Here is a 25,011-nt window from a genome sequence, read left to right on the forward strand (position 1 = left end):
CAACGTGCTCACGTCACCCTTGACCCCGGGGCGTCACTCTGCGTCGTTTTGCCGGGAATGCGGTACCACGTGCCTCCGGCCGGCTCGCTTGTTCCTCCAGTGCGCGATTCATTACTTTTCATTCCGAAGCGAGTAGGGGCAGGGAGTATACTCGCAAGATGGCGGCGCGGTGGGGAGCAGGCGAGGAGACTTTAACTGCGTGCAATATGGATTTTTTCCCCATGGACACACTAGACGAGGTGAGGAACACGTCTGTACTTTATCCGCTGGCTTTTAACGCCGCTGTCGGCGGTTGTGTGCGTGTTTGTGGGAGCGGGGCAGAGAGTGTTGTGTGTACGAGCCGCACACTGCGCATGGAAAAGTGACACGTGGATGCAGCTGTAGTATCACTAGTTAAACTTCTCCTAAAAGTCCGTCAGTGTGCAGTGCTGCCTGCCGCTAAACGACTCCCTGGTCGTTAGTGCTGTTAATAATGCACAGTGCTTCGTTAAGAATGTGCTGGTATTTTTGTAGCTGTATGATAATGCTAGCCGGTGAGTCGAGGGTAGCTTGTCCGGCCGACTAGTTACCCACGCAGTTTTCCTGCCTTTACACCACGAACGGTTTAAGCAAGTGTGGTGACAGTTGTGTGTATTTATCGGCACTTGGCCTGACATGTGCACCAGTTGTGTAGCGAATAATGAGAATACGCATTTAAGCTCCCATCAGTGGGTTGACGTGCAAATGTACCATGTATGTGTATGGGAGCTGCTCATCAACTGATTCATTCACACGTGGTAACATACTCTGACAACATGCTAGTCAGCTAGCTTTACTGTCGCTGCAGTGTGGATGTATACTTTGTGGGGTTTTTTTAGGCTGACAATAGTGAAGAGGGCTATACGTCAGTTTGGCCGTGGTGTGTTTTGTGGGGCTCCGTGCCAGCACGTTGCAGTAACGTGTCACCGCTGATGATGCACTCAGTGATGAAGCTGTTTTCTTTATTTAGACGATGACTGCAATCAGTGCAGGTCCACACATACCTGTGTGGGTATCCGAGCCTGCATTGCAGCAGCAGCGTCCTAAGTATTCATTCAAACAAACCCTGTGTGTGTCCACATGTGGTTTAGTCGTGGTGAATCACATGTTGGCTCCTCACACATGCGCAGAGGGAGCAATCAGTGTGATCTATGCACACACCCTAATCCGTAACGTTTGTTAATAACCGACTGTAGTTGTTTAATATTAACTGTAAAGATGTGAAGGTAAAGTTGAGTTTTATATGTAGCTGTGGACACACAGGGGCAAATGTAAGGGCCCTGCTGAGGTTTGTTATAGTGCAACACGTGGGCTAGTAGGTAGCCTCCCTGTGTACGGGGTGAGGCGAGGATCAAACATGTCTGCGCACTGTATGTGCATGTGTAGACCGAGACACGTGGGTCACTGTAACACACTACTGCCCTGTGAGGGGAAAGTGCACGATGTTAACAGCTTCTAGGGCGACTGGTTGGCCGGACTTACTATATTTATGCACATGATTGGAATCTGAGGGTTTGTTATGCAGCAGTGGAGCCTGCATCACATGGTGTCTAGCACATGTCAACACGTTTTATTTGTTAAATTTTGCATTTGTTTATCAACTTGCTTTTGAAATATAAGTGTTTTAGCATTGTTCATGTTATCCTTTGAACATTGTGCTTTGGACAGGTTCTTTGAATTAAGTTTTGTGGAAAGTGATACATTTTTCTTGATTTGAAATTTGAACCCTTCATGTGTCAAGCTGGTTTTTACTCTAATATTAGTGTGTGTGTGTGTGTGTGTGGTGTGTGTTTCAGATCATAAGATTGTGCCTCAAGTATTTGTTTTCATCCTCTTGTTCTTGGTACTCTGCCTAAATGGGTTTACGTTGTATAAAAGGTTTTGCAGCAACTGGTAGAACATCTAGAAGTACTAAGTCAAAGGATGGTTGGTTTTTAAGGAAAGGAAGTAAACCCTCTCCAAGAAAAAGAAATCTTAATACATCCAAGTACCTCCATATGTCATTCTAGTATCCTATTATAAGGATGTCTGCCACCTAGAACAAATCTTTTGACTGAATTCCCTGATTGAAAATTACCGTCATTTCTGTAATTGCCTTTAAAAAGACATAATGTTAGCTTGATATGTTATAATATGTCAGAAACCTTAATCAAAACTAAGAAATGCTGATTCTTATTACTGATGATGATCATGTAATAAAAATACTCTCTAAATTTGGTGTACCAGGAGTCTCAACGCTTGTTTTCAGTAACTGCTTGGCTTCATCTATTCTATACTGTGATGATTAAATAGCAGTTGCCAGAATTATATGTACTTGTGTGTGAATCAAGTTTTCAGTTTTGTCATAATGCCTAAAACGTATTTTTCCTCTCTAGACCACCGTGCTGAGCTCTGAAGAAACTTTAGAGACCCTTCAAAGCTGCTTAGACCCCTCCATCCTTTCTATCTTTGAGGACACACCAACAGTAGAGGCACGTATTACAGTAATTTGAGAGATCTATGATTTTTAAGCATTGCACAGTTGTTTGTTTATCCTCCCTGTTGTACATGCTTTGACCTAATTCCCATGTTTTTATTTAGACTAAAGGACTGGATGATGAAAGCGAAGCCACGCTGCTAACGGCCCTGACAGAGATACTTGACAATGTGGATGATGAGAACCTGTCCCCGTTTGACACACTGCCTGACTCAGACCTGTTGTCAGGTCAGAAGGGCAGGGAACACTCTCCGGTGAGTGCCCCAGCTGTCGTACATAACTCTCAATGTGTCTTGCAGATTTCTACTCTCAACTTGCCCCGTCTGGCCTTTGAGCCTGTGGCGCAAAGAGTGAAAGGACAACCTGCTGACCTCTGCGTCTAAACGTGTCTGTTATGCAGTCTACAGTCTGAAAAAGTATAATGGAATTAATTACATTATGTATTTGTTTCTGCTTTGCTCTCTAGCTCAGGCGATTGCTGTGTCTATCCCGTTCCCCACCAGAGAAAGACGCACTATTTAGTACAAGACCCCTATCAACTGGAAAGGTAGCTTTTTACTTGTAAGCACGTAAATAAACCTGTACAAAAGATGGATTTTATGATTTATCTGGATATTTGTTTCCCTGCCTGTATTCAGAGCCTCCCCAGAATAGCGGACTCTCTCCAGAGGAGTGACGGGGAGGAAGAGGAAGATGGCTCCCTCAGTCTGAGCCCCCTGGGGAACGATTCATCCCCTGACAATGACCTGCTGGACTTTGAAGGGCTGAGCCTCCCGCTGCCTCTCACATTCGAGCAGGAGGGAGAGGATGGTGTTTCAGTTAGTCTTGGAGACTTGGTCAGGCACATGCACCCGTACTGTATGGCCATTTGTGTGGAGAACGAAGAGGGGGAACAGATGTTGCCCGAAGGAGGCATCTTATTTGAGGTCGTGGACCAGGGCGAAAACGGAGAACCCATCCTGGCCATCCCTAACATGGATCTCCCAGTCTCTCTGCCTCTTAAAGAGCAGCCTTCAGAAAATGAGCAGAAAGTTTCAGATGAAGCTGAAGACGCCTCTGACAGTTCAGAGCATATAGTAGTTGATGATGAAGATGTAACAGTCACTGAGGCTCCAGTGAAAGTTGCGGCCCCCATGACGCCAGATTTCTTTTCAGATGTGAAAGATGAGATGATCATGAAGAGACAAAAAGATGAGATTAGAGAGAAAAGCCCCTCCCGGAGAAAAAAGAAAAAGAAATCCAAGGAACAGTGCCAACCCAAACCTGCCGAGGGAAGGGTCCTTAGGAGTGGCAAAGTAAGAGATGCAGCAGAACAATCATCGAAAAAGACAGAAAAAAGGTCAGTCAAAGAAGAGAAGAAACACAAACTCCCAAAGGTTCCTGTTGCCTCAGCACCAGCTTCTTCCTCTGTAACTAAGAAACTAACTCCAAGCCAAAATGAAGCAAAAAAAGGAATCGCCACTACAACACTATCACCTGAAACGAAAGTGCAAGCTGCCACATCTGTGTCACCCAGACAGGAAGAGGCTCCGTTAACTGCTGGCTTTAAAAGTCAGCCTGCTGCTGTGAGCACCCCACAGCCTGCTGAAAAACCCAAACAGCTGGCTTCGACCCCCGAGAAGGTGGAAGACTCATCTGCAGCTCCCTCTACTGTCCTGGCCCCAGTGTCTTCAGAGAGCCCTGCAGCTGCTCCTGGTCCTGTAACACCCCAGGCTACACCACCTGTTAGTGAGCCGCTCCCTCCTGTGCCCCCTGCAGCCTCAGAGCCCAAGCCCAAGTCACTCAGTCTAGCTGAGTACCGGCGACTCCGACAGCAGAAGAAGCCGACTCCGGTGGAGAAACAAGACAGCAACAACAGCACCAAGTGGCCAAGCCTCCCCGAGCTGCCTAAAGAGCTCCCCCCTATTCCCTGCCTCCCAGACCCCTGCCCAAAGGATCCTCGACGTGCCATTCCCCAGGTGGCGAAGAAGGAAGTAGTGGATGTCAGGCCTGCCTGGCAGCCAAGGGGACCGTGTGCACCACCCACCCCTGAGGCTCTGTTGGTTCCACCAGCCTACATGGTTGCGTCATCCAGCAAAGTTTCTGCTGCTACTCCTGCTCCTAAACCCCAGCAAACACCTGAACTTTCAAAACCTTCTCCACCTGAGAACTCCTTAGCTCCTGCCCCCAGTTCAGTGAATTTACCCCCACATCAACACAACGGTGCCGTTCCTTGTGTGCCTCAGAGCGCTGGCTCTCCAGCTCCTCCAAAACCCAACACTCAGTGCATTTCATCATCAGATAGGAAATGTTCTCCAGCAATTTTAGGGGAGAAGAATGAAGTCGACAAAAGCCCCCAGTCTCAGCCTTCATCTCCTCAGTCTGTGGAGCTTCCTAAAACCTGTCCCAAAACCACTACAGAGGCGGTCAAACCCCCAGCTGCTACCCTGTGTGCTGCTAGAGCCCCGCAGAAAGTCACTGTTGTTTTATCGAAGGTGCCTGAGGTCACTGCTCCTGCCTTGATAGATAATGCCCTCACATCTGATGTCAAGTTCTCCAAACCCACAGACAATGATACTAGACTAGCCCTTCATCACTCAGACTCCAAAACCCTGAAGGTAGAACCTGTTGTGCTTGAAACTAAAGAGAAACCCACTACAGCAGTGAAGCCCCAAAAGGCAAAGAGCCCCACGCAGGAGCTGATTGAGGCCTTCACCAGTGAGATAGGTGAGCTTTAAGTTGGTTTCTGTAACATCTTAATGTAAGGCTGACTGCAAATTAGAATTTTATTTCTGTACCATGTCATTCAAGTGAAGAAGTTTGTTGTGGGAGGAAAGAACTAGGAGAATATCACTGTTTTGGTACATACAGGTTGTTTTTCAAAGTGTATTCTGTTTGTTTTGTTCTGTTTTCATGTGTTGTCTTTTTTTTGTCTTGTAGGTATTGAAGCTGCTGATCTGACCAGCTTGCTGGAGCAGTTTGAGGAAACCCAAGGTGATAAATAATGCTGGATTTGTTTTAGTTTTTACTGTATTTTGTCTGAAAAAAGTGCTCTGTCCATTCAATGTTTGACAATGTTACACACTCAAGTACTTTTAGTCAGACCTTATTTCCTGTGTGAGGATGGGTGTACTGGCCAGTAGCTTTGTGAGTCACATAGTAAAGTACTTAACTAAATGTAGTATTAGTTTTCCCGGTTTAAGTGAGTAGAGGGGCTTTGATTAAGACTCCAGAGGATAGCAAGTGCCTGCTTAAAGAGCTTAATAGATAACAAACACATGAATGTTGAACATGTGCCATTCCTTCATAGTTTCCACCAACAGAGCTTGTACGAGAGCCGCCTGAGTTCATAGTCTAACAAGAGACCAAAGGAACAAAGATTATCAGGCTGTTAATATGAACTCAAAGCTTATCTGATCCTCCTTCAGAGGAGTGTTTTAAATGTTCAGAGATTACAAGGGACTCCTGTAATTGTCCAAATGGCAGGTTTTCACTGAAACGTTCCCCTTTAAGAGCCGGGTGCTGCGGGGGGCAGAGAAGCAGCTTTGTGCTCTTGTCTGCTCAGCTGCTGGAATTCTGCCCTGTCCACAAATCCATTTAACTCTCGCCCTGCTGTCTTTGTTTGGGCGGATGTACAAGCCCCTAACAAGTGGCTGGACTCTGTGTGCCATTACTCATGTCAGTGGATTTATTGAACCATCATACTGTCCACGATGGCTAATGTAGCCTCAGACCATTGGGAGGATTCCCATGGAAAATACACAGTGTACTAAAATTAGGAGTGGAACACACACGATGCATTTACAACTGACAGGCAGTTCATCCTTTGTCAGTCTGGCAGACTTTTAACTCAAAACTTTAATTATCATTTTGTGGGTTTTTTTTTTTTTATTTTTGCTTTTCTCTGTCCGATGTTATTACTTGTGCATTTGCACTTATTACCTTGTTCCTTCTCTCCTCAGCCAAAGAGGAGCATTGTGTGCCGGAGGTCTCTGGTAGAGCAGCAGCTGTAGGAAACTCTAGGTGAGTTACCCTACAGCTCTCAAGCTGCTCTGTGTGAGTGGTGAATTCCTGGTTTAAAAAGAACTCCCTGGGACAGTGATAGCGGTTTGCTGTGTGAGAGTGTGTGTGTGCGTGTGAAGGTGACACACACCTTTTGCCAAGACCTACCGCAAAACCCAGCTTTTTCTTGGCCACAGTGGTGGCTGTATTTATCCAGATTGGCTTGTTTTTGTTTTTTGGTCCTACTTAGTTTCACTCTAGTACACCATTTACCAGTTATAAACTTACACACTCTTTTGCTCCCTTTGTAGTGTTGAGTTGGCTCCAGAGAAAACGGTTGTGGAGCGCGTGAGAGCTAATGACCTCTCAAGCACTGCAGGTAATTCAGCGTTCTGCCTTTGGCATCAAGATGAATAATTTCAGCAATAAAACAGAAGTCATTAGATACGGTTGCCAAAAATAGTACGTTATATTGGTTATAATTGGGTTGCTCTTTCTTTCTTTAGCCTTGACTCCTCCAGCCACTCCTCCTCACCAGATGTGGAGACCCCTGGCCCCAGTGGCACTCCTGGGAAAGAGCAAGGCTGCTGAGGCCTCCAAGTCTATCCCCTCCAAGGTTATTCAGATAGAGGCCCGGCCTCTGCCCTCAGTCAAGGCCCGCAGCAGACCCACTCCTGCTGCGGCCACTGTTTCCTCTGAAGTGGCATGCATGGACCATGACTATTGCCTCCCCAACAAAAGCACTGGAGAGCCAGGCAAGCGCTGGAATGTCAAACAGCAATCTTTTATCACTATTAAACCCATCAAGCCCGCTGCAACCACTACACAAACACCCACGGCTGCCCTGATATCATCTGCCCAGTCTACCACAAAAGCTGCAGGTTCAACCAAAACACAGTATGTTCCACTGACGAAGCCCCTGGATCACAGGCCTGAAGGGGTGGAGGAAAGCTCAATACTGGAGACACCTGATGCTTCACCTGCACGGGAGGAGACTGAAGCTAAAGAGGCAAACTCAAGGAGGGGGCCTTTTGGGAGGTCATATCGTCGACATGGTGCTTCTCGCACACCCAGCCCCAGATCTAGTCCCAAAGAGAGGAGCACAGGCCGGTCAAGAAAAAGAAGATCTCATCGTTCTCCCAGCCCCATGTCCAGCAGTTCAGAGTCAGACTCCCATTCCTCTAGATCTCGGTCTAGATCACACTCTCCATCTAAGAAAAGGTTAGACTGTCAGTCAAGACCATCATCCTCATCATCATATTCTGGGGGTTTTAATTTCCTTTTGTTCATCACTGGAATATCCTCCTCTTTCCTCTCCAGGTATCGTCGCTGTCTCTCTAGGAGTAGCTCCAGCTCCTCATCCTGTTCCTCCTCTAGGTCCTCTCCCTCTGTGTCCCGCTCCCCTCCCAGGAGAAGAAGGTACTCGTATTCCTCCTCTCGCTCTGGCTCTTGGAGTTGCTCCAGGTCGCGGTCACGATCCCCTCAGAGACGATCACAGTGGGGTAGCAGCAGAACATTGTACAGGTACAGCATATCATTCATTCTCATTACATGTTTATTTATAGCCTGAATTTGACTTTAGTTTTTGGTTAAAGAAAAAGACTAAATACTTCTTGTCTTCCTTAGACCCTCATGTAGGCCTGCCTGTGGTCCCAGTGCACAGCCAAATGTGGAAAGGGGGAAGAAATGGAAGGAGAAAGCCATTGTAAGATAATTTTTCTGAGTACACAGGTCTCAGAGCAAAATGGTTTAAATACTGTGAATCATCTGATGGAATACTTTCTTCTCTCAGGAGGAACGCCGGGTTGTTTACGTTGGTCGAATTCGGGGAACAATGACTCAGAAAGAGCTTAAAGAGCGCTTCTCTTATTTTGGCGAGATTGAAGAATGCACCCTGCACTTTAGAGACCATGGGTAAGAGAGCAAACAACTCGTAACAAACACACATTTCCCTTCATTGTTTGAGTTTGTATTAAGGAATTTACTGTTGAAACATTGATGAGGCTATAGTATGAACATACTGCACTGTCTTTGATCCTTGTTGGTCTTGCACATGACCTCTTAGGCCAAGCTACAGTGCAAAATTAAATTCAGGCTTGTTCATAACTGGGGCCTCCTGGAAACACCCCCAGGTTGCTCTTTTAAAAGCAAGTCACAGCAAAACTTTGTACAAGACCTGTCACTAACAAACCTCTGACAAACTGAAATGAATACAAGCCAATGTTTTGCATCTGTCACAGGGACAACTATGGGTTTGTGACTTATTACGACACCAAGGATGCTTTCACGGCCATCGAGAATGGGAGCAAGCTGCGCAAGCCAGATGAGCTGCCATTTGATCTCTGTTTTGGTGGGAGGAGACAGTTCTGCCAGAGCAGTTACGCCGACCTGGGTATGTGTCAGTCACAGCGTTCCTGTAGTTTCTGTAGCTCGTGCCCAGAGAGCTGTTTGTCCGTCAAGATGCTATCGATATGGTTTTCAGAACATGGGAGATATTGGCTGCAGTTCATTGTGATACAGTGTCCTCAACAGAAGAAAAATACATCAACTAAAACCAAATGCCCCAAAACATGGCATATCACACCACAAGTCTTTGAATGGATGGCATGCTGTCCTTTTTTAAAATGTGTTTTAAATGTTTTAATAAAGAGTAAATTCCTCAATTTTCAAAAGTATGCATTGACATGCACAAGATGTAGGTCACTTAAACACACTTTGGCTTTCATTATCAACTCTTCCATGGCTTGCTAGCAGGACAGTAGCTACCGTTGAGACTGTGGTCGTGTCCTCTGTATTGATTTTCTGAATGTCGAGGTTTTGTTGACCTGACCTGAATAAATGACATTACTTTTCATGGGGATTTGGACACATGATTTTAGAATTTATAGAATTGTGGGTATAGCCGTGGCTCCAAGAGTCCCATCAGTGTTTTGAAGTTGTTCCAACCCAAATGCTGTTTGTTCTGGTGGCAATGTCCACTTATTTTGCACTGCTGACTTACTATATCCTTCTCTTTTCAGATTCAAGTAGAGAGTACGATCCATTGCCTGGGAAAGGCAAGTATCATGCACTAGACTTTGACACTTTACTAAAGCAGGCCCAGCAGAATCTGAAGAGGTAACAGGAGGCCTGCAGCAGGAAGCAGCTGACACTTACCTCAGAGCCAACGGTTGGCTCCTCACCTGCAACACTGTCTTTACATTTTAGTTGTTGCATTACTTTTGCATAATTTCTTTTGTTTTTATTTGTTTCTGCAAGCTAACACCTTCTATTGAAGTGAAGATTTGTAATGAAAGTAGTAAAAGAAAAAAAATGGAATAAGAAAAGTAAAATAATTTTTTAAAAGTTTATTTAAATGTTAAATCAAAGTCAAATTGTATGGAGAGAAGCATTTTTAAAAAGGGGAACGGGAAGAGGAATGGAATTCCCTTACTGGGAAAGATTGTAATACATTTGAATGTACTACACATCTAAATAAATAATAATAATAAAAAAAACATGAAATCTGTTCATTTTTTTTCATTCCAACTTGCATGTCTGTGTTTGTCATTTTTAAATCATCTTCTTTTTTAAAACTAAAGGTATAATTTATAATTTGGAAGACAAGTCAAGACTGAACTTTTTTTTGGTGGCTTACATTTCTGGGTCCTGATATAAACATTTTTAATGGGCAGACAATAACTTGTCATGAGCAGGAAAAGCACAGGTGAAACTCATTGTGTTAATTGCTTCCATGAAGCGTACCACCAAGTCATTACAAGGAGCCAGAATGCAAAATATCAGGGGCCTGGAAGTGGCTCATCTGAGAGGAATGCACTCATTATGAATGTTATTGATTACAGCTGTGCCTCTCCTGCTGTGATATATCTGCTGTGAGCAAGCTGCTCACCATCATACTGTCGTGGCTTTTTGGGAAACTAAAACTGAAAAAGGGTTATGTTGTATGTTATAAACACCTGATGCTTTTGCTCATGTGACAGGTCCAAATGTCTGCTGTGTACAAATCTTCTCACATGAAAGAATAAGGGTTCCTCTCATACTGTATGCACCAGCTTTTAAGTACAATACACTGCGCTACCTTGGGAGAGTTACTGTCTTCATTAGCGCTGGGTAATTATGCAAAAACACAATCGATATATCCTTGTTTATTAGAACAAAGCATGTGTATTCTGCTGATACAGGACACCCATGCTCAGATCATAACAGATGAGTAGCACCTCCCCTCTGAATGTGCTGCTGGAGCGCGGCTGCATTCCTAATATGGACTGAATCCCAAGATGTTAGACAGCTGTTGAGATAATTCACACAGTCGCTGAAATTAGCGATGTCTGGACTTGTGCTACACGTTTAAGTATTCTGCGAGCATGTTATATCCTGGCCCCCTCATAAATAAGCAAGATTAATATTGCTCTTAACATCCTCTAATGAATCTGACGGAAAATTGTTCCGTTATTGACTTTCATGCAATTAAGTCTTTCTTTGTAAAAGACAAAACCGCAATTTGTCTATGCAAGTCAATCGCCTGTTAGCCGCCAATGTATGGTTCCAAACAGAGATCAGTTCACCTCTTATAATGTTAGTAACGTGTTGGTGTTTAGCGTTGCGCAGTAAAGATGTCATCTATCTCTTTCCCATAGTGACATCTTTGTGGTGTTTTGTCACGCAGATCTAGTTTTGACTGGTTTGATCTAGTCCCGTGAGCATGCGCAGTTGGTGTAAACAGGAAGAACCGACGAAAAACCAGGGCAAATCTACCAGAGACAGAGGAAGATGGTCGGACAAAAACGAACAAACGACTTGTTTTTTCTCGTTTATTAACAAACAGAAATGTTGCCCTGTACCGAATGATAATATTTTCGTAAGGTCTTGTTGAAGCAGTCGCTAAATTTCCGACAACTTTGACAGACTCGCTAATACGGTACGCTAGCTAACGTCAGACAGACGGTGACGATTTACCGTTTTTCCTGCAGGTTTAGCTAATTTGTGGTCTTGACTAACGCGAACGCACATTTGAAAATAACGCGGAACTCTCAGTATTTGGTGGCTTGTCGTTGCACCGAGAGAAATCTCTGACAATGGTTCAAAAAGATAAGACGCTTGAGCCGCCTCCAGTGGACGGAGAGCAGAGCCCCAGCCCAGTCTCCGGAGAGGCTTGTGCCGAGGCCCCTGGCCCGGTGGAACAGTCCGGCATTGCAGTCGAACCGACCGGACACCGAAAATTCATAAGTGGAGTCGTGGAAGGTAACGATGACATTAAAAATATGGTGAAAACAATCAAATGTGACATGCGACCTGTATTTGTGTGTATGCATTCATAAGTAGGTCATCAAAATGCCACATCCTTGATTATTGATGATAACTGTTATCAGTGTGAAATACAAGCCATCAGGCGAGTGTGCGATTCGAGTGCGATCGGAAGTCAATAGTAAGATGTCGTTTGTAAGTCCGGAAGATACAAGGGGCGGGTTTATATAAATGTAGGTCATATGGTGAAAGGTAAAACCAGTAATTTATGCAGATTATAAACGAATATTGATAATTCTTCAAGGTGAGGAAATGTTTGCTTTAGTTGTCAATATTGAATGGTTTGGCTTCTGATTAGATTAAATGAGAAAAATTAAGACGTAGCACTTAGCTTTCATAAACGGTCTCAAAATGGTTATATTCAGACTTTTTGTCAATGTATGCACAAGATGGTTGATTGGCCAATGCAGAAAAGGCAGTCAAACAGGAAAGAAAAAATAAAGATGTGCATGTCTAAGGGCTCTTCCAGCCTAGCTTTCACCTGGGGGCAGATTGTTGTGGCTGTAAAGCAGCTCAGCATGCACTACAGACTGCATGGAAACTGAATGTATTGTTTGCTGCTGCAGGCTTTTATGGTCGGCCATGGACAATGGAGCAGAGGAAAGAGTTGTTCAGAAGGTATGATCAATTATGTTATTGAAATAACATGAGTAGTACAGTTATATGATGTTTGAGCTGTTGTACTGAGTTTGCACAATATTGCATTTCACAGGCAGCAGAAATGGGGACTGAATACATACCTTTATGCACCCAAAGATGACTACAAGCACAGAATGTTCTGGAGAGAGCTGTACTCAGTGGAAGAAGCAGGTGACTAAACAGAGCATCTCTTTGGATCAGCTGGCTTGGGGCATGGAAAATGAATGATACCTAGTTATCTGAGTTAAAAAAAAGACAATCTGCCTAAAAGGGATTTTTAGATAAGTTGTTATAAATGCACAAATAATGCATTCAGAGAGTGACTTTCCCTAATTATCTCCTAGAACAACTCATGACTTTAATTGCTGCTGCTAAGGAGCATGGGATAGAGTTCATCTATGCCATTTCCCCCGGGCTGGACATCACCTTCTCCAATCAGAAAGAGGTTTCTGCACTCAAGAGGAAACTTGATCAGGTATCGCAGCATATTGTTTGACAGTAGTATGAACAAGGCGTTGATTCAAGCTTTCCATGTATCTCTTTGTCATTCCGTCTCCACAATATTGGACTTCTAACCCCTTTATCCCCCCCCCAGGTTACGCACTTTGGCTGCAAGTCATTTGCCTTACTTTTTGATGATATTGACCACAACATGTGCCCTGCTGACAAGGAGGTGTTCAGCTCATTTGCACACGCTCAGGTTTCCATAACCAACGAAATCTACCAGTACCTTGGAGAGCCTGAAACCTTCCTCTTCTGTCCCACAGGTACTTCAAGTCTGTCTGAATCCTTTGTGCCCGTTACAGAATTGTTTGATCTTCTTGTTTATTCATGATGTTTTTTGGTCTTTCCCTAACAACAGAGTACTGCGGAACATTCTGCTACCCAAATGTCCCTCAGTCTCCCTACCTCCACACAGTAGGAGAGAAGCTGCTGCCTGGCATCGACGTGTTATGGACAGGTGAGTCCAACACAGTTTCCTGTCAACTGACCAAAACCATTCCTACAGGTAAACGTACTGTTGCACATGCCTGAATAATTGATTGGGATGTGTTTTCTTTTCTGCAGGCCCCAAGGTGGTGTCCAAAGATATCACAGTGGAGTCTATTGAGGAAGTGTCAAAAATCCTAAGAAGAGCTCCAGTGATCTGGGACAACATTCATGCCAATGACTACGACCAGAAGAGGCTTTTCTTGGGTCCATACAAAGGCCGCTCCACAGAGCTCATCCCCAGGCTGAAAGGAGTTCTCACCAACCCAAACTGCGAGTTTGAGTCCAACTTTGTGGCAATCCACACCCTGGCCACCTGGTATAAGTCTAATATGAATGGGGTGCGCAAGGATGTGGTAATGAGTAAGTATGATCCCACATTTTACTAATTTGGAATGTTCAACGGGGAAACATTGTGAGCTCATGTGGTATTGCAGGTCATTGATGAATTCTTCTGTGTTTGTGTCTCCATCTTTCCCTTTACCAGCTGATGGTGAGGACAGCACGGTGTCCATCCAGATCAAGTTAGAGAACGAGGGCAGTGATGAAGAACTAGAGACCGACATGCTCTACAGCCCGCAGCTGGCTCTAAAACTGGCTCTCACAGAATGGCTCGGGGAGTTTTGTGTTCCTCATCAATACAACAGTAAGATCACTTCCATTACCTTATCATATCTGTATGCCAATGGATTTTCTTGCAGTGATACTTGGATTACACCCTCAGTGTTGGCATGAAGAGCCTAAAACGGTAATTTTATGACTGAAGCACACGATGCAGTGAGGCTCAACTCTGTCTTTCAGGCCGACAGGTGCCTCAGAGTGGTGCCAAAAGCACAGCCATCGATGTGTCATCCATGGCTGCTCCCTCTCTCTGCTCTTCCACAACAGTCACAACTGTGTTCCAGCAGCCCATAATGTCTCCAGCCATGCCACCTCTGTGTCTGGATCCACTTGCACACCCCTTGGCAAAAATACCTCAGGAGGAAGAGGAGGTGAGCAGTAGCACTTGAAAGATTGGAAAGCATAGTAAATGCTTCTTGTAGGTACAAAGTCCTGAAGCAATTTTGAATATATTGAAATATTACTTTGTCATTCAATATTTTTTCAGCTTTCAGCTCACGTTCTGTGACTAATTGTTTGTTTGTGGTTCAGTACAATACAGGACATACACCATCTTTCTTTTACATTTGTTTCTTGGAGAGTCAAGTATCTGTTTATGGTTCTACAAGTATTTTTGTACTGTCCCTGTGCAGGTGGAGGTGGAGAAGAAGGATTCAGATGAAGAGCCCATGGAGATGGTGGTTGAGAAGATGGTGGATGAGCCAGAGGCAGAGGCTAACCCGGAGGAGAAGCATGATGGTCCTGTCTTAGCTGACAAGATGGCTGAAGACCTGAAGCCCATGGATACAGACAAGGAGAGTCTGGCAGAGTCAAAGTCCCCTGAAGAGTCTATTCAGGAGGACTCTGGGAGCGATATCGCCCCTATGCAGACAGATGATCAGCTCAAACAGGTGGCGCAAACATTTGTGAGTTACTTTTTTCCAACTTTATAATGAAAGCACATAACAATTTAGGCTTTCCTACAGAGTTTGAGCTGATTATTGTTGACGTTTGTTCTCAGGATGTGTTTGTGCCTGGGCCCAATGAGAAGCCCCTGTTCACAGCAGAGCCCCTCACAGTTGATGACCTGAGCTTGCTGGCGGAGCTCTTCTACCTGCCTTATGAACATGGAAACAAGGCCGTGCAGATGTTGAAGGAGTTTAACTGGCTGAGAGCTAACAGCAGCGTCGTCAGTGTCAACTGCAAGAGAAAGGAGACTGAGAAGGTGGGGTCATCGTTCCAATTAACACACAGGATGAGAGAAAGGGGTCTATCTGAGGAATCTAGTTCATTATTAACTGTACCTGCATGTGATAAGTGTTGGTTGTTGAAAACAAAATGGTGGATGTGTACTACCCATACTGTCCATTGGGTGGTGTGGTTATGAAAGGAGATAGAGTGAGCTTGCACCACAGATCATTATGGTCTCTGTATCTGTGTGAACCACAGCTTCCCTTATTCAGACATCTGCTTTTTTAACATGAACACAGAAAGTGTAAATAATAAAATGTGTCAGCATTGTGTCTTATTGGGTCACGTGAATGAAAGAGAGCCATTGTAAAAAAATAAAACGTGTACTGTTCCTGCTCTGATTTTGTAAAAATTCCCTCTGCACAAAAAGACCATTTACAAACCAAAATGGTTACATGCTGCCCCTTTCCAACACTATCGCCTGCAGGTAGCAGAATGGCAGTCAAGGGCAGAGAAGTTCGAGGAGATGTGCTGCTCAGTCATCCAGATGTTCACACGGCTGTCCAATTCAGCCAACCGCACCATCCTCTACGACCTCTATCCTTACATCTGGGACATCAAGAGCATCATTTCTATGGTCAAGTCTTTTGTCCAGTGGCTAGGTATGTCTGAATGGAACCATAAGGCGCTTAGACTTAGAAAGCAGTAGCATAGCCGTAGTGTGAGCAAGTCTGGTAGTCCTGACTTTTGTTCTTCACAGAAACACATTTATGCAAAAATCATTCCATCACCTTGAGATTATATTTAAGAAAGTACTCCGCTGATTGATTATTTAGCTGCATGGAGTATGTTGTAGTCCAGTGCTATTTGGTTTAATTAGGCAAATTTATAATTATTTCACGCATCTTGCATAGTTTGTTTAACAGTTGGTCAAATTACTGATAAAATACCTACAGACATAAGGCTCTAGAGATCTTAACCGCCACCTGTAAACAAGGTGAGAATCTGAGTAGCGGCCCAGTGTTTAACTGTTGAGTTATTTAAACATCAGCTTAGCACAAATCAGGTCAGATGCATCAGCTCTCAATATTTATGATTCAATGAATTGCTCTTGTTTCACACATGTTTATTGTTTCCTTTTTTTTTTCATTCGACTGAATGCCGCTTGCACTGCTAGCATCCTCCTTATTTACTCCATAACAAGCGACTTCATCTTGGTGGTATCTAAACTGGGCCTCTTGTGGCAAATGTCCCAGCAGGGTTACTGCTGCTTGCTGTGTATCCAGTAACATCACTGCTGCATTCCCACACGGACACACTTGCTTCCATCTCTCTGTCTGTGGGGATGGGAGCCAGGGGGAAGTCCCCATCCCCCCTTCCTCCATGCCCTAGCGCGCACGCGAGCTTGGAGAGCAAGTTGACTGACTGATTGTTGAAGGCCATTCTGGTGCATAGATATCTGAAACAGTCTGTTTTTTCAGCTCGATTTAACATGCCCATATAAACACATCACAGGAAGTATTTTTGTTGTTGCCTCACTGAGTAGTCTCTAAAATGAGGCTGTTTGTTGATTTTAACCCTCTGAATCATTTGCTCAACCTGTATTGCGGTGGGTTCCATCACTGTCTATAAGAAAGGATTTTCTTTCTCTCTTTTTCTCCTACTTTCTCCCTCTCCCTTTATCTCCCACTTTCTCTCATTCTTTATTCTTTCAGATGGTGCACTATGATGCAGTTTGAGTGATATTCAGCCTTGTGATAACACCTCCATCTGTTCTTTGGAGTGTTTTTTTTGCATAGTCTGAAGCACCAGCATGGCCTGTAGGTTACCCCCTGTAACCCAGTTTCATTCGCAGGTTTCTGTCTTGTCCGGCTATATGGTAAAGCTGAGGATTCTCGCCCACAGTACACAGCAGGCAGCATACCCACACTGGCAAAGCCACACCAAAATACCACACTTCTGGTTTAATGCACCAGATAATGATTGCAGCCACTGTAGCAACACTGAGGAAATCGAGTGCTACATACTCATCCTCTTAATAACTGCAGTGTCATTAAGTGTCTAACTGTTGACTTCTGCTGTTGCTATTAGCAGGTTGCTATATACGTCCCTCTGTTTTCCCCTCAATAGAAGCTGTGCAGCCGGCACTTAGTCACAACCTCCCTGGTTATTGTACTGAGAACACTTACTAATAACTATTTTCTACTGTTTTCTCCCTTCACTGTGTACAGATGGAAGAATCCACAGTACAAGTTTCTACTGCTTTTGGATCGACAGTGGCCGATGTATGCACAGTGCTGCCGTTATGCCTCTTTCTTTTGTTCTGTTTGAAACAGATTTATGTAATTCTTTTCATTCATGAGCTAGATTAATAACTGTAAAAGACTGATTTGGACGAAAGGAAGCAGCCCTCCGGATGAAGTCACATTTTGCGCAGCGATTTAGCATCAAATCCTAAGTGTTAACTCCCAAATTTCTCTCTTTGGCAGCATCTCTAACTTGTTTTTTTGTTTCTGTCAGTAGGCCTATAGAAATGGCTCAGATCAGCCTGATGCACCTACTCAAGGGAATTCACACTTGGCTTTAAAATTTTAATCACAGCACATGATTGTCATCCTACTCAGGGATATTTCTCACTTCGTAGTTAGGATGAGTGTGCTCACATACAGGACCACGCATGGAAAAAGACTTGCATGGTTTTTGCTGTGTTTTCTGACAAAAAACTGTGATTGTGTTAAAACAGTGCAGTCCGATTAGATTATTCAGATGAAGTCAACCACTAAGATCATCCTTTTGACTATTTTGAGGATCTTGATTTGAGTATACAAGTTCAGAGTTCCTCCCGTGGGTGCATCTGTGCACTGTGTTGTGCCATCTCTTAAGAAGAATTGTTTTAGGTATCAGGGTGAGGTTAATACTGTATGTAAAGCAGTGTTAGGCATCCTTCCCGCGCGCTGCATTTGTCTGGTCACATGACAGGGCTTTTCGTCAACCAGGGTTCGACTGTGTTAGCAGCAACGCTACTGTATACAGACTCTAAGAGCCCTGTGTGCTTACTAAATACTGCCCCTATATGCGTTATTCCTGCGGCGATTTCATCTGTGGTCTGTGTGTTTGCAGCTTTCAAAAGTAAACTAAGAGGCCCTTTAACTCAGGGAATCTACCTCCGTGTCCTGTCTTCCTGGTTTGATGACTAATGCTCCTCGGTCATGTGACGAGGCAGATAAGATGAGAATGTGACTTCACACGGGGTGCTAAGATGAGTGGGGTGACAGCAGCTGAAGCTTACGTTCGTAGTCCATAGACAGATGGGGTTTGTTTCTGATGGTCAGTGTAATATTTAGAAAGTCCGTCAGCTGAACTGCACTTAAGTCTGTTCTCCCTTCAGTTATAGGAGCATGTGCGTTCCACTACATGAAAGAACTTATTCTTTCTTTAAGATCTGCATACCATGTAATGTGGAGCAGTTTGACATCGTTGTATTGACACAGGATTTCCTTTTTTTATTTTTTTTTTATAAGCAAAATCTTGGACCTGATTTTTCCTTAAAAACTTGTAAGCTTTAGTTGCTCGAGCCCCATTTTATCCTACATTTTTGAATATATTTTTTTTAAATATAATGTATCTATTCCAAATTAGGTCCGTTTTTATGATTTTAATATTAAAACAAAATTAATTTATTACATGGATTATGCTAACAGATACGTATGACCCCCTTCCTCCCCATTTTCCCACACGCTTCATCTGTGTCAGAGAGCCCCATCCTGTGGTAACAATGTCCGCTTGGCTCTGCTCCTAACAGGGTGTCGTAGTCAGTCCTCAGCACAATTCCTTAGAGGAGACCAAGAGCCCTGGGCCTTTAGGGGAGGTCTAGCAGGAGAGTTCCAGGTATCTAATGCACTGAATTTACAGCAATCAAATGAAAAAAAAAAAAAAAAAGAGTGTTGTTAGCCACGAAGACAATGGTAAAATATGCATAGGTATGAAGGGCTTTGGTCTGTCAAAGGTGAGCTGATTGTAGTGAGTCTATAGCATCCAGGCTCCATCCCCTTGTTCTCCAAAGACATTTATGTCATTGTATTACTTTGAGTATTGTCAGTCTGTGGGAGGGGAATGGGTGACCTGAAACCCATCATGACAAAAAGAGCTTACAGCCAGTGTTTGGCATGGCATTATCTGATTGATTAATTTGAATTTCTTTCAGCAACTGCCCAAGGAGATGCTGCTTTTCCCTAGCGCACGCAGCGCAAGCGAGCATGGCTAGGTTTTATTTTCATGACATCTCATTTCTTTGCAGGAAAGCACAGCGCACAAAACCAGCCTTTTGCAAGCGCACGCACAAGCATCGCAGCGCACGCGAGAACGCACGCATGTTTGCATCGGGAAAACTCCAGGATCAAACATACCTTTCCAGCCCAAAGTATTCTCTCCAACCTTGGAGAGTTGCAAGACTCATATTGGCAACTGATATTGAACGACTCAGTTTGCTCACATTTTGAATTTGCCACTTTGGTTTTTTCTCCTGGAGTTCTCTCTGCCTCTGTGCGCAAGCATCATTATTTTTCTCAACAGGAGGGTCCTGCGCAGCGAAATATTGCGATGTCTTACAAAAGGGAAAGGAGCATCTCCTTCAGCCAGTAAAACCTTAGTCAGACCAAAATACCATCCTTGTTTTATTATATTTGAAAGGCGAATATGTATGTGCTTGTTGCGCTATGTTCCTTTATAGCAAAAATGAGACAGATGTGACAGTTGCTCTCGTTGTCCACTGTCAGATCAATAAGGAATGTGATTTCATAAGATTTTTTGGGAGGGATAATATTTGTCATCCCAAAGCACTTTGCTTTCTACGATAGTTCCTTTTGGTCTGATAGTGGCTCAGCTGCAGCAAATGCACGGTGAGGCAGTCTGCCACAGCAGCAGCACCACCGGGTCTCAGTGAAACTAAAACAGTTTGTTTTGATACCCACAGAGATTGTTGCCAATAGAAGGGGCAAACGATCTTTTCTACCAACCTCCACCTTCAATGCCAACGTCCAAACTCTATTCCATAAGGCCGTACTTTCCCAAAGATGAGGTAAGATCTTTGTGTGCTTTGTCATGCCCTTGTGTACCTTAATTTTTTCCAGAACTCAAGTATCTGGTACATGAGCACAAACATTTACTAAGTATTAATCTTAAATGTCGTAAATTATGTTAGCCAGTTGCTTGTGTGTATTCCCAGAACAGCTGGCCTAGTTTCATCTGTGAATGCACTGCGTTTAAGATGCCAGCTGCTCTGTACATCTGCAGATTTATGTGCCGAATGTAAAGACAGCTTTCAGAGTTGTGTATTTCCAAAGTTTTATTTAAGCACACTGACAACTTTTTGGCATTTTATGGGCCTAGGTTTGGCTTTTATGTCCAATGTTAAAGGGTAGCATAATTGGTTGAGTTAATCTGGGGTTTAAAAGTCATCCACTACAATAACAGCTGTACGTGTCTTTTTGTCTGCAGGCTGCGGTTTATAAAATCTGTAAAGAAATGTACTGTGAAGGACTGGAGGACATTCCTTTCTCTGATGATGATCCAGACCTCATAGGGGACAGGTATTTGTCCACAGTCAGCCCAGACACAAGACTGGACTGCAGCTTTTTTTCCACTGCAGTGCAAATCCAAAATGGCTGACAGAATCCCCACTGTTTGTTCACAGGTTAGTCGGTGGTCTTCTGACACTGAGTTCAGAGTATGGCTTTGTGCTGGAGGATGATGAAGGGATTTGCGGTTATGCTCTCGGTACCGTGGATGTCAAGCCCTTTATCAAGAAATGCGAGATGAGCTGGATTCCCTTCATGCAGGAAAAATACAACAAACCTGACTGTCAGAAGGACCTCACAGAGGCTGAGGTAGGATCGTAATCCATGTCATGTTAATCCACTGTCCTAAAATCTGTGTTGGACGTGGCACAATACAGTATTTGACTGCACCATTTGTGTCTGTTGTCCCTGTAGAAGATGATGCTGAGTTTCCATGAAGAGGAGGAGGGCCTTCCAGACTCTTTCCTCTCCAACTTCCCCTCTCTGATCAAGGTCGACATTCACGGCAAGGTCACTGACCCCAGTGTGGCCAAAAGCATGATGGGATGTCTTCTATCCTCTCTCAAGGCTAACGGTAGGTGGCAGCGGTGCTTACTACAGAAAAAAACTCATTGTATTGTTGTTAGTCATTTAGGTAAATGGGTGTCTGAAGATTGATCTCAATGATGATGTAAATCAGTAGATGGCTGTTTTTAGAGTCGAAAGCAAGCAAGCTCACTGATCTTATCTACATGTAACCTGAAAATGAGCAAACCAAAACTAGGTCTGAGTTGAGTTTTAAGACATAGTTTATCCACGTCATGGGACAATGCTTTACTTCGGGATTAGGACCTTATGTGTACACTTTATATATAAATTCTTTGGCCTTATTAAGCGTCCATTCATCAATTAGAGTATGAACCAAGGGTCACAAAAATAGCACAAGCTTAATGATTGTCAGGACGATCATTTATGAGGATTTTTTTTTTTACTTTCTCTTCCAGGGTCCCTTGGTGCATTCTGTAAGGTTCGTCAGACTGACAAGAGAATGTTGGACTTCTATAGTAAGCTGGGATGCTTTGAAGTGGCCAAAATGGAGGGCTTTCCCAAAGACATCATCATTATGGGACGCAGCCTATGAAGAACCATCATCCAACAATAACAGACAGAGAGGGAGATGGCAATTCAACATGGCTCAAACATGTTTGCTACCTTCATGAGAACAACTTCCATGATGATTTTATACTACATCACCATCTGGGCTAGCCCCAGGAAACCTCTTTTTAGGATTTGTGTACAGAAGCACAGCAGATGCACACACAGGTTCCTTGCGCTGCCCTTAGATGTTGTGGCTCTGTTGGATTTAGCAGATCTAAAGCTAAAAGGCAGTGGATGATCTGTAGTCAGATGATTTGAGCCAACATGGAAGAGTGGCACTCCAGCACTTATTTCTGGGGTCCCACTACTCATATATATATATATACCTCCAGGAGGCGGGAAGTAATAACTCCATAAGCCTTTTTTTCTGATTTAATCCAGTAGCCATTACATGGATTTTGCCCGCATGTCCTAATGCAAAGTGTCTGTATCTGAAATGGAGGCAGAGCTGTGAAATGAGGGCGGCCTGTATCTCAGGTCTTACCAGCCGTACGTCCTGCTTTCCCAGCTTAAACAGAGAAATAACACAGCTGTCGACATAAGTAGGACACCTTTGTGCAGGATGTGAGGTGCTATGTGAGCATTTGCCTTTCATCATCACATCATGGTATTTCCAGTCACTCCACAATGGACTCGGAGAAAGAGGCCTTTTATGGTGGTGCATTTCTAACAAAAAAATGATGTGAAATGCTGAGTCTGCGCAAATGAAAAAAAAAATGAGTGGGAAATTGTAGATCTTGGGTTTGTGAAACTCTTAAATATAAGATGGTCACAAACCAGCAAAGGAAAAGCATTTGTTGAAGACTCAGCCAGGAGGTCTTCAGAGTTTCCATTCAAGTACTAGTAGACATTTGGAATGCAACAGAAAAGCTTCCACAAGTTTACAAACCTGGTATTAAACCTAGCACTTCGCTTGTGCCCTTTTTCTTTTTCTTTTTTTATAAACCTGTAGTTTTTTTTTGTTTGTTTTGTTTTTCTATTTTTCTTTTTTTTGCTCATCCCCCTTTAAGCTCTTGCCTTTCAGTTCATTGCCTTTTGTATTTTAGGTTTATATTGCAGACCCTCGCATCTTCTGTGTCATGGTTTTGTAACACCATTCAGACACAGCAAAAGGAGGGTCATTTTGGACTTTGGCCTTGTTGTTGTTCCAATTCCAGAGATTTAGCCCGACATTGACAGTCCACATGTCCTAGTTTTGCCACAACAGATCCCAGACTCCAGCACAGAGCTCCGTCAGCTGACGGAGAGGGGCGTGTCTGTCAGAGAAATCTCGGACAGGCTTGTTAAGTTATGTCTTACCAACGTTTGTTGCGTTTGAATACATTAGTTAAAATGAATAAGATTCCTAAAGACGTGGGAGTCTCAGCCCTCCCAATGTTCTAAAGCTGCTTAGTTTTTTATTAACCACTAATTCCAAACCTGACATGTGAAGCAGCAGGTAATCTGGGCTACATTCAAGAGATGTGCTGTGCTAAAAGTTATAGCTTGCTTTATCATTGTTAATAGAAAAGAAACTGTTTACATCTGTCATGTTGCATCCCTCCCTGCTTTGCTTCAGCGTTGCACAAATGAATGTGTTCTAAGTTGAGCGCTCTTTAGTTTCAGAGAGGTTGTTAATCCTGTCACCAAAGTGACTCCCACGCTGTTGAAGTGTAGTGGTGGGGGCTTGGAGCAGAAATTCCTCTGCCTTTTCCTATCTGTCCATTGAATGTTTTATATTCTGACACTTTTCCCATTTGTTTTGTAAATGTATATAGTTACAAAAAGAAAAAAAAGTACTTGGACTTATTGATGGGAGTGTTCTGTTCTGGTTACACAAGGATCATCAGTTGTTCTTCAGTAGCTGCCTGCCAGTGTGATGTCTGGATACTGTGTACATTCATAATGTGCATGAGGTGTATTGGATTTGCCGTGGCGGTCATTAGAGAAACCTCATCTCATGCTACACAAAGGAAGAAGCATGCCGTTCACCTCTGTGAGCATAATACTGTAGTTGGTGGACAGTCTGTAAGCACTGTCAATCATAAAGTGTTATTATTTTGTATACCGTTATTGAAACTAGCAAAATTCTGGCCTTGTTACAACACCCTGTCCTCTACGGCCACCATACCTGGCTGTCGACAAGGTGTGAAACTCACAAACAGTTCTTCTGTCCGTGTTTGGAAGTAACCGCAGAATTGTCACGCTTGTGTTAAATGGTTCATTTTGCAATTTGTGGATGCTGGAGCCTTCTCGTCTGCCAACCATGTTTGATAGAAATGGGCTCTGACTGAGAGAAAGGGCTCCAATTGTACATTTTGATTATCTGGTTTTAGGGTTGGGGGGGTATATCATTGACAGTTTACCATGTAAAATTTGTATGTAAGATACATAAGATTAAAAATTAATAAACCATAATAAGTTAACTTTTTTTGATTTGTGTCATTTGTGGGTTGTTTTTTGTTTCTTTTAGCCTGTCCTGATTAAAGAGACAAAAATGTCCAATGTCTGCCCTGAATTAAGCTTTTCTCTGTTGGGTTTTTTGTAAATATAAGGACAGATGAGTCTGTAAACAGAAAAATATCAAACTTTCCTCACTACTTAATACAACTGAATCGGTAATGTTGGCAAATAAGGTGATCCTTTCTTTTAATGGTACATAAAATACTTTTTGTTTGAAATATTCAAAATTGATTAAAAACAACAAACGCTCCAAGCTCTGTGTGCAAAGAGTATACACAGTATCTATGATAAGACTTGCAAAATATTACATCTATACAATGTATGAGTCAATTTCTATTTCTTACCTTCTTTTATTATATTGTTTTTTGTTGTTTTTTTTACTATTACCGTTTGCGGAACAAACACAGGAATTCTGATTGTGAAAGCTACACGGCTAACTATGCTAATTGTGGCTACATCTAGGAGCATGTAGCAGTTACCCTGGTGACATGCCTGCATATTGCACCTTTAATATCCCCATTAGTGTCCAGCATGTGGTGCTTTTTGCTGCCCTTATTAAAAGTCAATTTAAATATCTGTAAATAATTAAACATACATTTAAATATTATTAATAATTCAACAGAAATTTAAATATTTTTAAATAATTCAACAGAAATA

At 43.3% G+C, this 25,011-nt stretch overlaps 2 protein-coding genes and 1 non-coding gene across 7 annotated transcripts; all 3 read left to right on the forward strand.

Annotated features, from left to right (window-relative positions):
• Positions 1-38: 38 nt before the first annotated feature.
• Positions 39-9,983, forward strand: pprc1 (PPARG related coactivator 1). Its single transcript, XM_037122948.1, has 14 exons — positions 39-239; positions 2,394-2,489; positions 2,599-2,748; positions 2,961-3,041; positions 3,133-5,200; positions 5,414-5,467; positions 6,436-6,496; positions 6,787-6,854; positions 6,982-7,696; positions 7,796-7,999; positions 8,102-8,180; positions 8,268-8,389; positions 8,716-8,867; positions 9,496-9,983. Exons 1-14 carry the CDS (start codon positions 159-161, stop codon positions 9,594-9,596), a joined length of 4,032 nt encoding a protein of 1,343 aa, XP_036978843.1. The 5' UTR covers positions 39-158; the 3' UTR covers positions 9,597-9,983.
• Positions 8,496-8,635, forward strand: LOC119034212. Its single transcript, XR_005079499.1, has one exon. It is a non-coding gene; the product is annotated as a small nucleolar RNA SNORA50 (small nucleolar RNA).
• A 1,183-nt stretch (positions 9,984-11,166) lies between the features above and the next one.
• Positions 11,167-24,322, forward strand: oga (O-GlcNAcase). 5 transcript variants are annotated; one of them, XM_037123706.1, is made up of 19 exons: positions 11,167-11,716; positions 12,346-12,397; positions 12,492-12,589; positions 12,763-12,893; positions 13,014-13,185; positions 13,281-13,379; positions 13,487-13,771; positions 13,896-14,054; positions 14,210-14,400; positions 14,662-14,919; positions 15,030-15,233; positions 15,687-15,861; positions 17,431-17,484; positions 19,002-19,087; positions 20,172-20,276; positions 20,696-20,787; positions 20,892-21,084; positions 21,190-21,349; positions 21,759-24,322. In XM_037123706.1, the coding sequence occupies exons 1-19, from the start codon at positions 11,551-11,553 to the stop codon at positions 21,893-21,895; spliced, it is 2,817 nt and encodes a 938-aa protein (XP_036979601.1). In that variant the 5' UTR covers positions 11,167-11,550; the 3' UTR covers positions 21,896-24,322. The 5 variants fall into 5 exon arrangements, with proteins under 5 accessions (XP_036979601.1, XP_036979604.1, XP_036979603.1 ...); XM_037123709.1 differs by having other exon boundaries at positions 14,297-14,400; positions 14,662-14,934; XM_037123705.1 differs by having other exon boundaries at positions 11,168-11,716; positions 14,662-14,934.
• The last annotated feature ends 689 nt before the right edge of the window (positions 24,323-25,011 follow it).

The sequence above is a fragment of the Acanthopagrus latus genome, chromosome 15 (genome assembly GCF_904848185.1).
Source record: "Acanthopagrus latus isolate v.2019 chromosome 15, fAcaLat1.1, whole genome shotgun sequence".
In the NCBI taxonomy this organism is placed as follows: Eukaryota; Metazoa; Chordata; class Actinopteri; order Spariformes; family Sparidae; genus Acanthopagrus; species Acanthopagrus latus.

Excerpts from the sequence above, each read along its gene's own strand:
- oga (XM_037123705.1), top strand. The coding sequence starts at position 11,551 with ATGGTTCAAAAAGATAAGACGCTTGAGCCGCCTCCAGTGGACGGAGAG. Across the intron at positions 12,398-12,491 it reads AGGAAAGAGTTGTTCAGAAG|GCAGCAGAAATGGGGACTGA; the intron begins GTATGATCAATT and ends TGCATTTCACAG. Across the intron at positions 21,085-21,189 it reads AGGACCTCACAGAGGCTGAG|AAGATGATGCTGAGTTTCCA; the intron begins GTAGGATCGTAA and ends TTGTCCCTGTAG.
- pprc1 (XM_037122948.1), top strand. The coding sequence starts at position 159 with ATGGCGGCGCGGTGGGGAGCAGGCGAGGAGACTTTAACTGCGTGCAAT. Across the intron at positions 2,490-2,598 it reads AGGACACACCAACAGTAGAG|ACTAAAGGACTGGATGATGA; the intron begins GCACGTATTACA and ends GTTTTTATTTAG. Across the intron at positions 2,749-2,960 it reads AGGGCAGGGAACACTCTCCG|CTCAGGCGATTGCTGTGTCT; the intron begins GTGAGTGCCCCA and ends TTTGCTCTCTAG.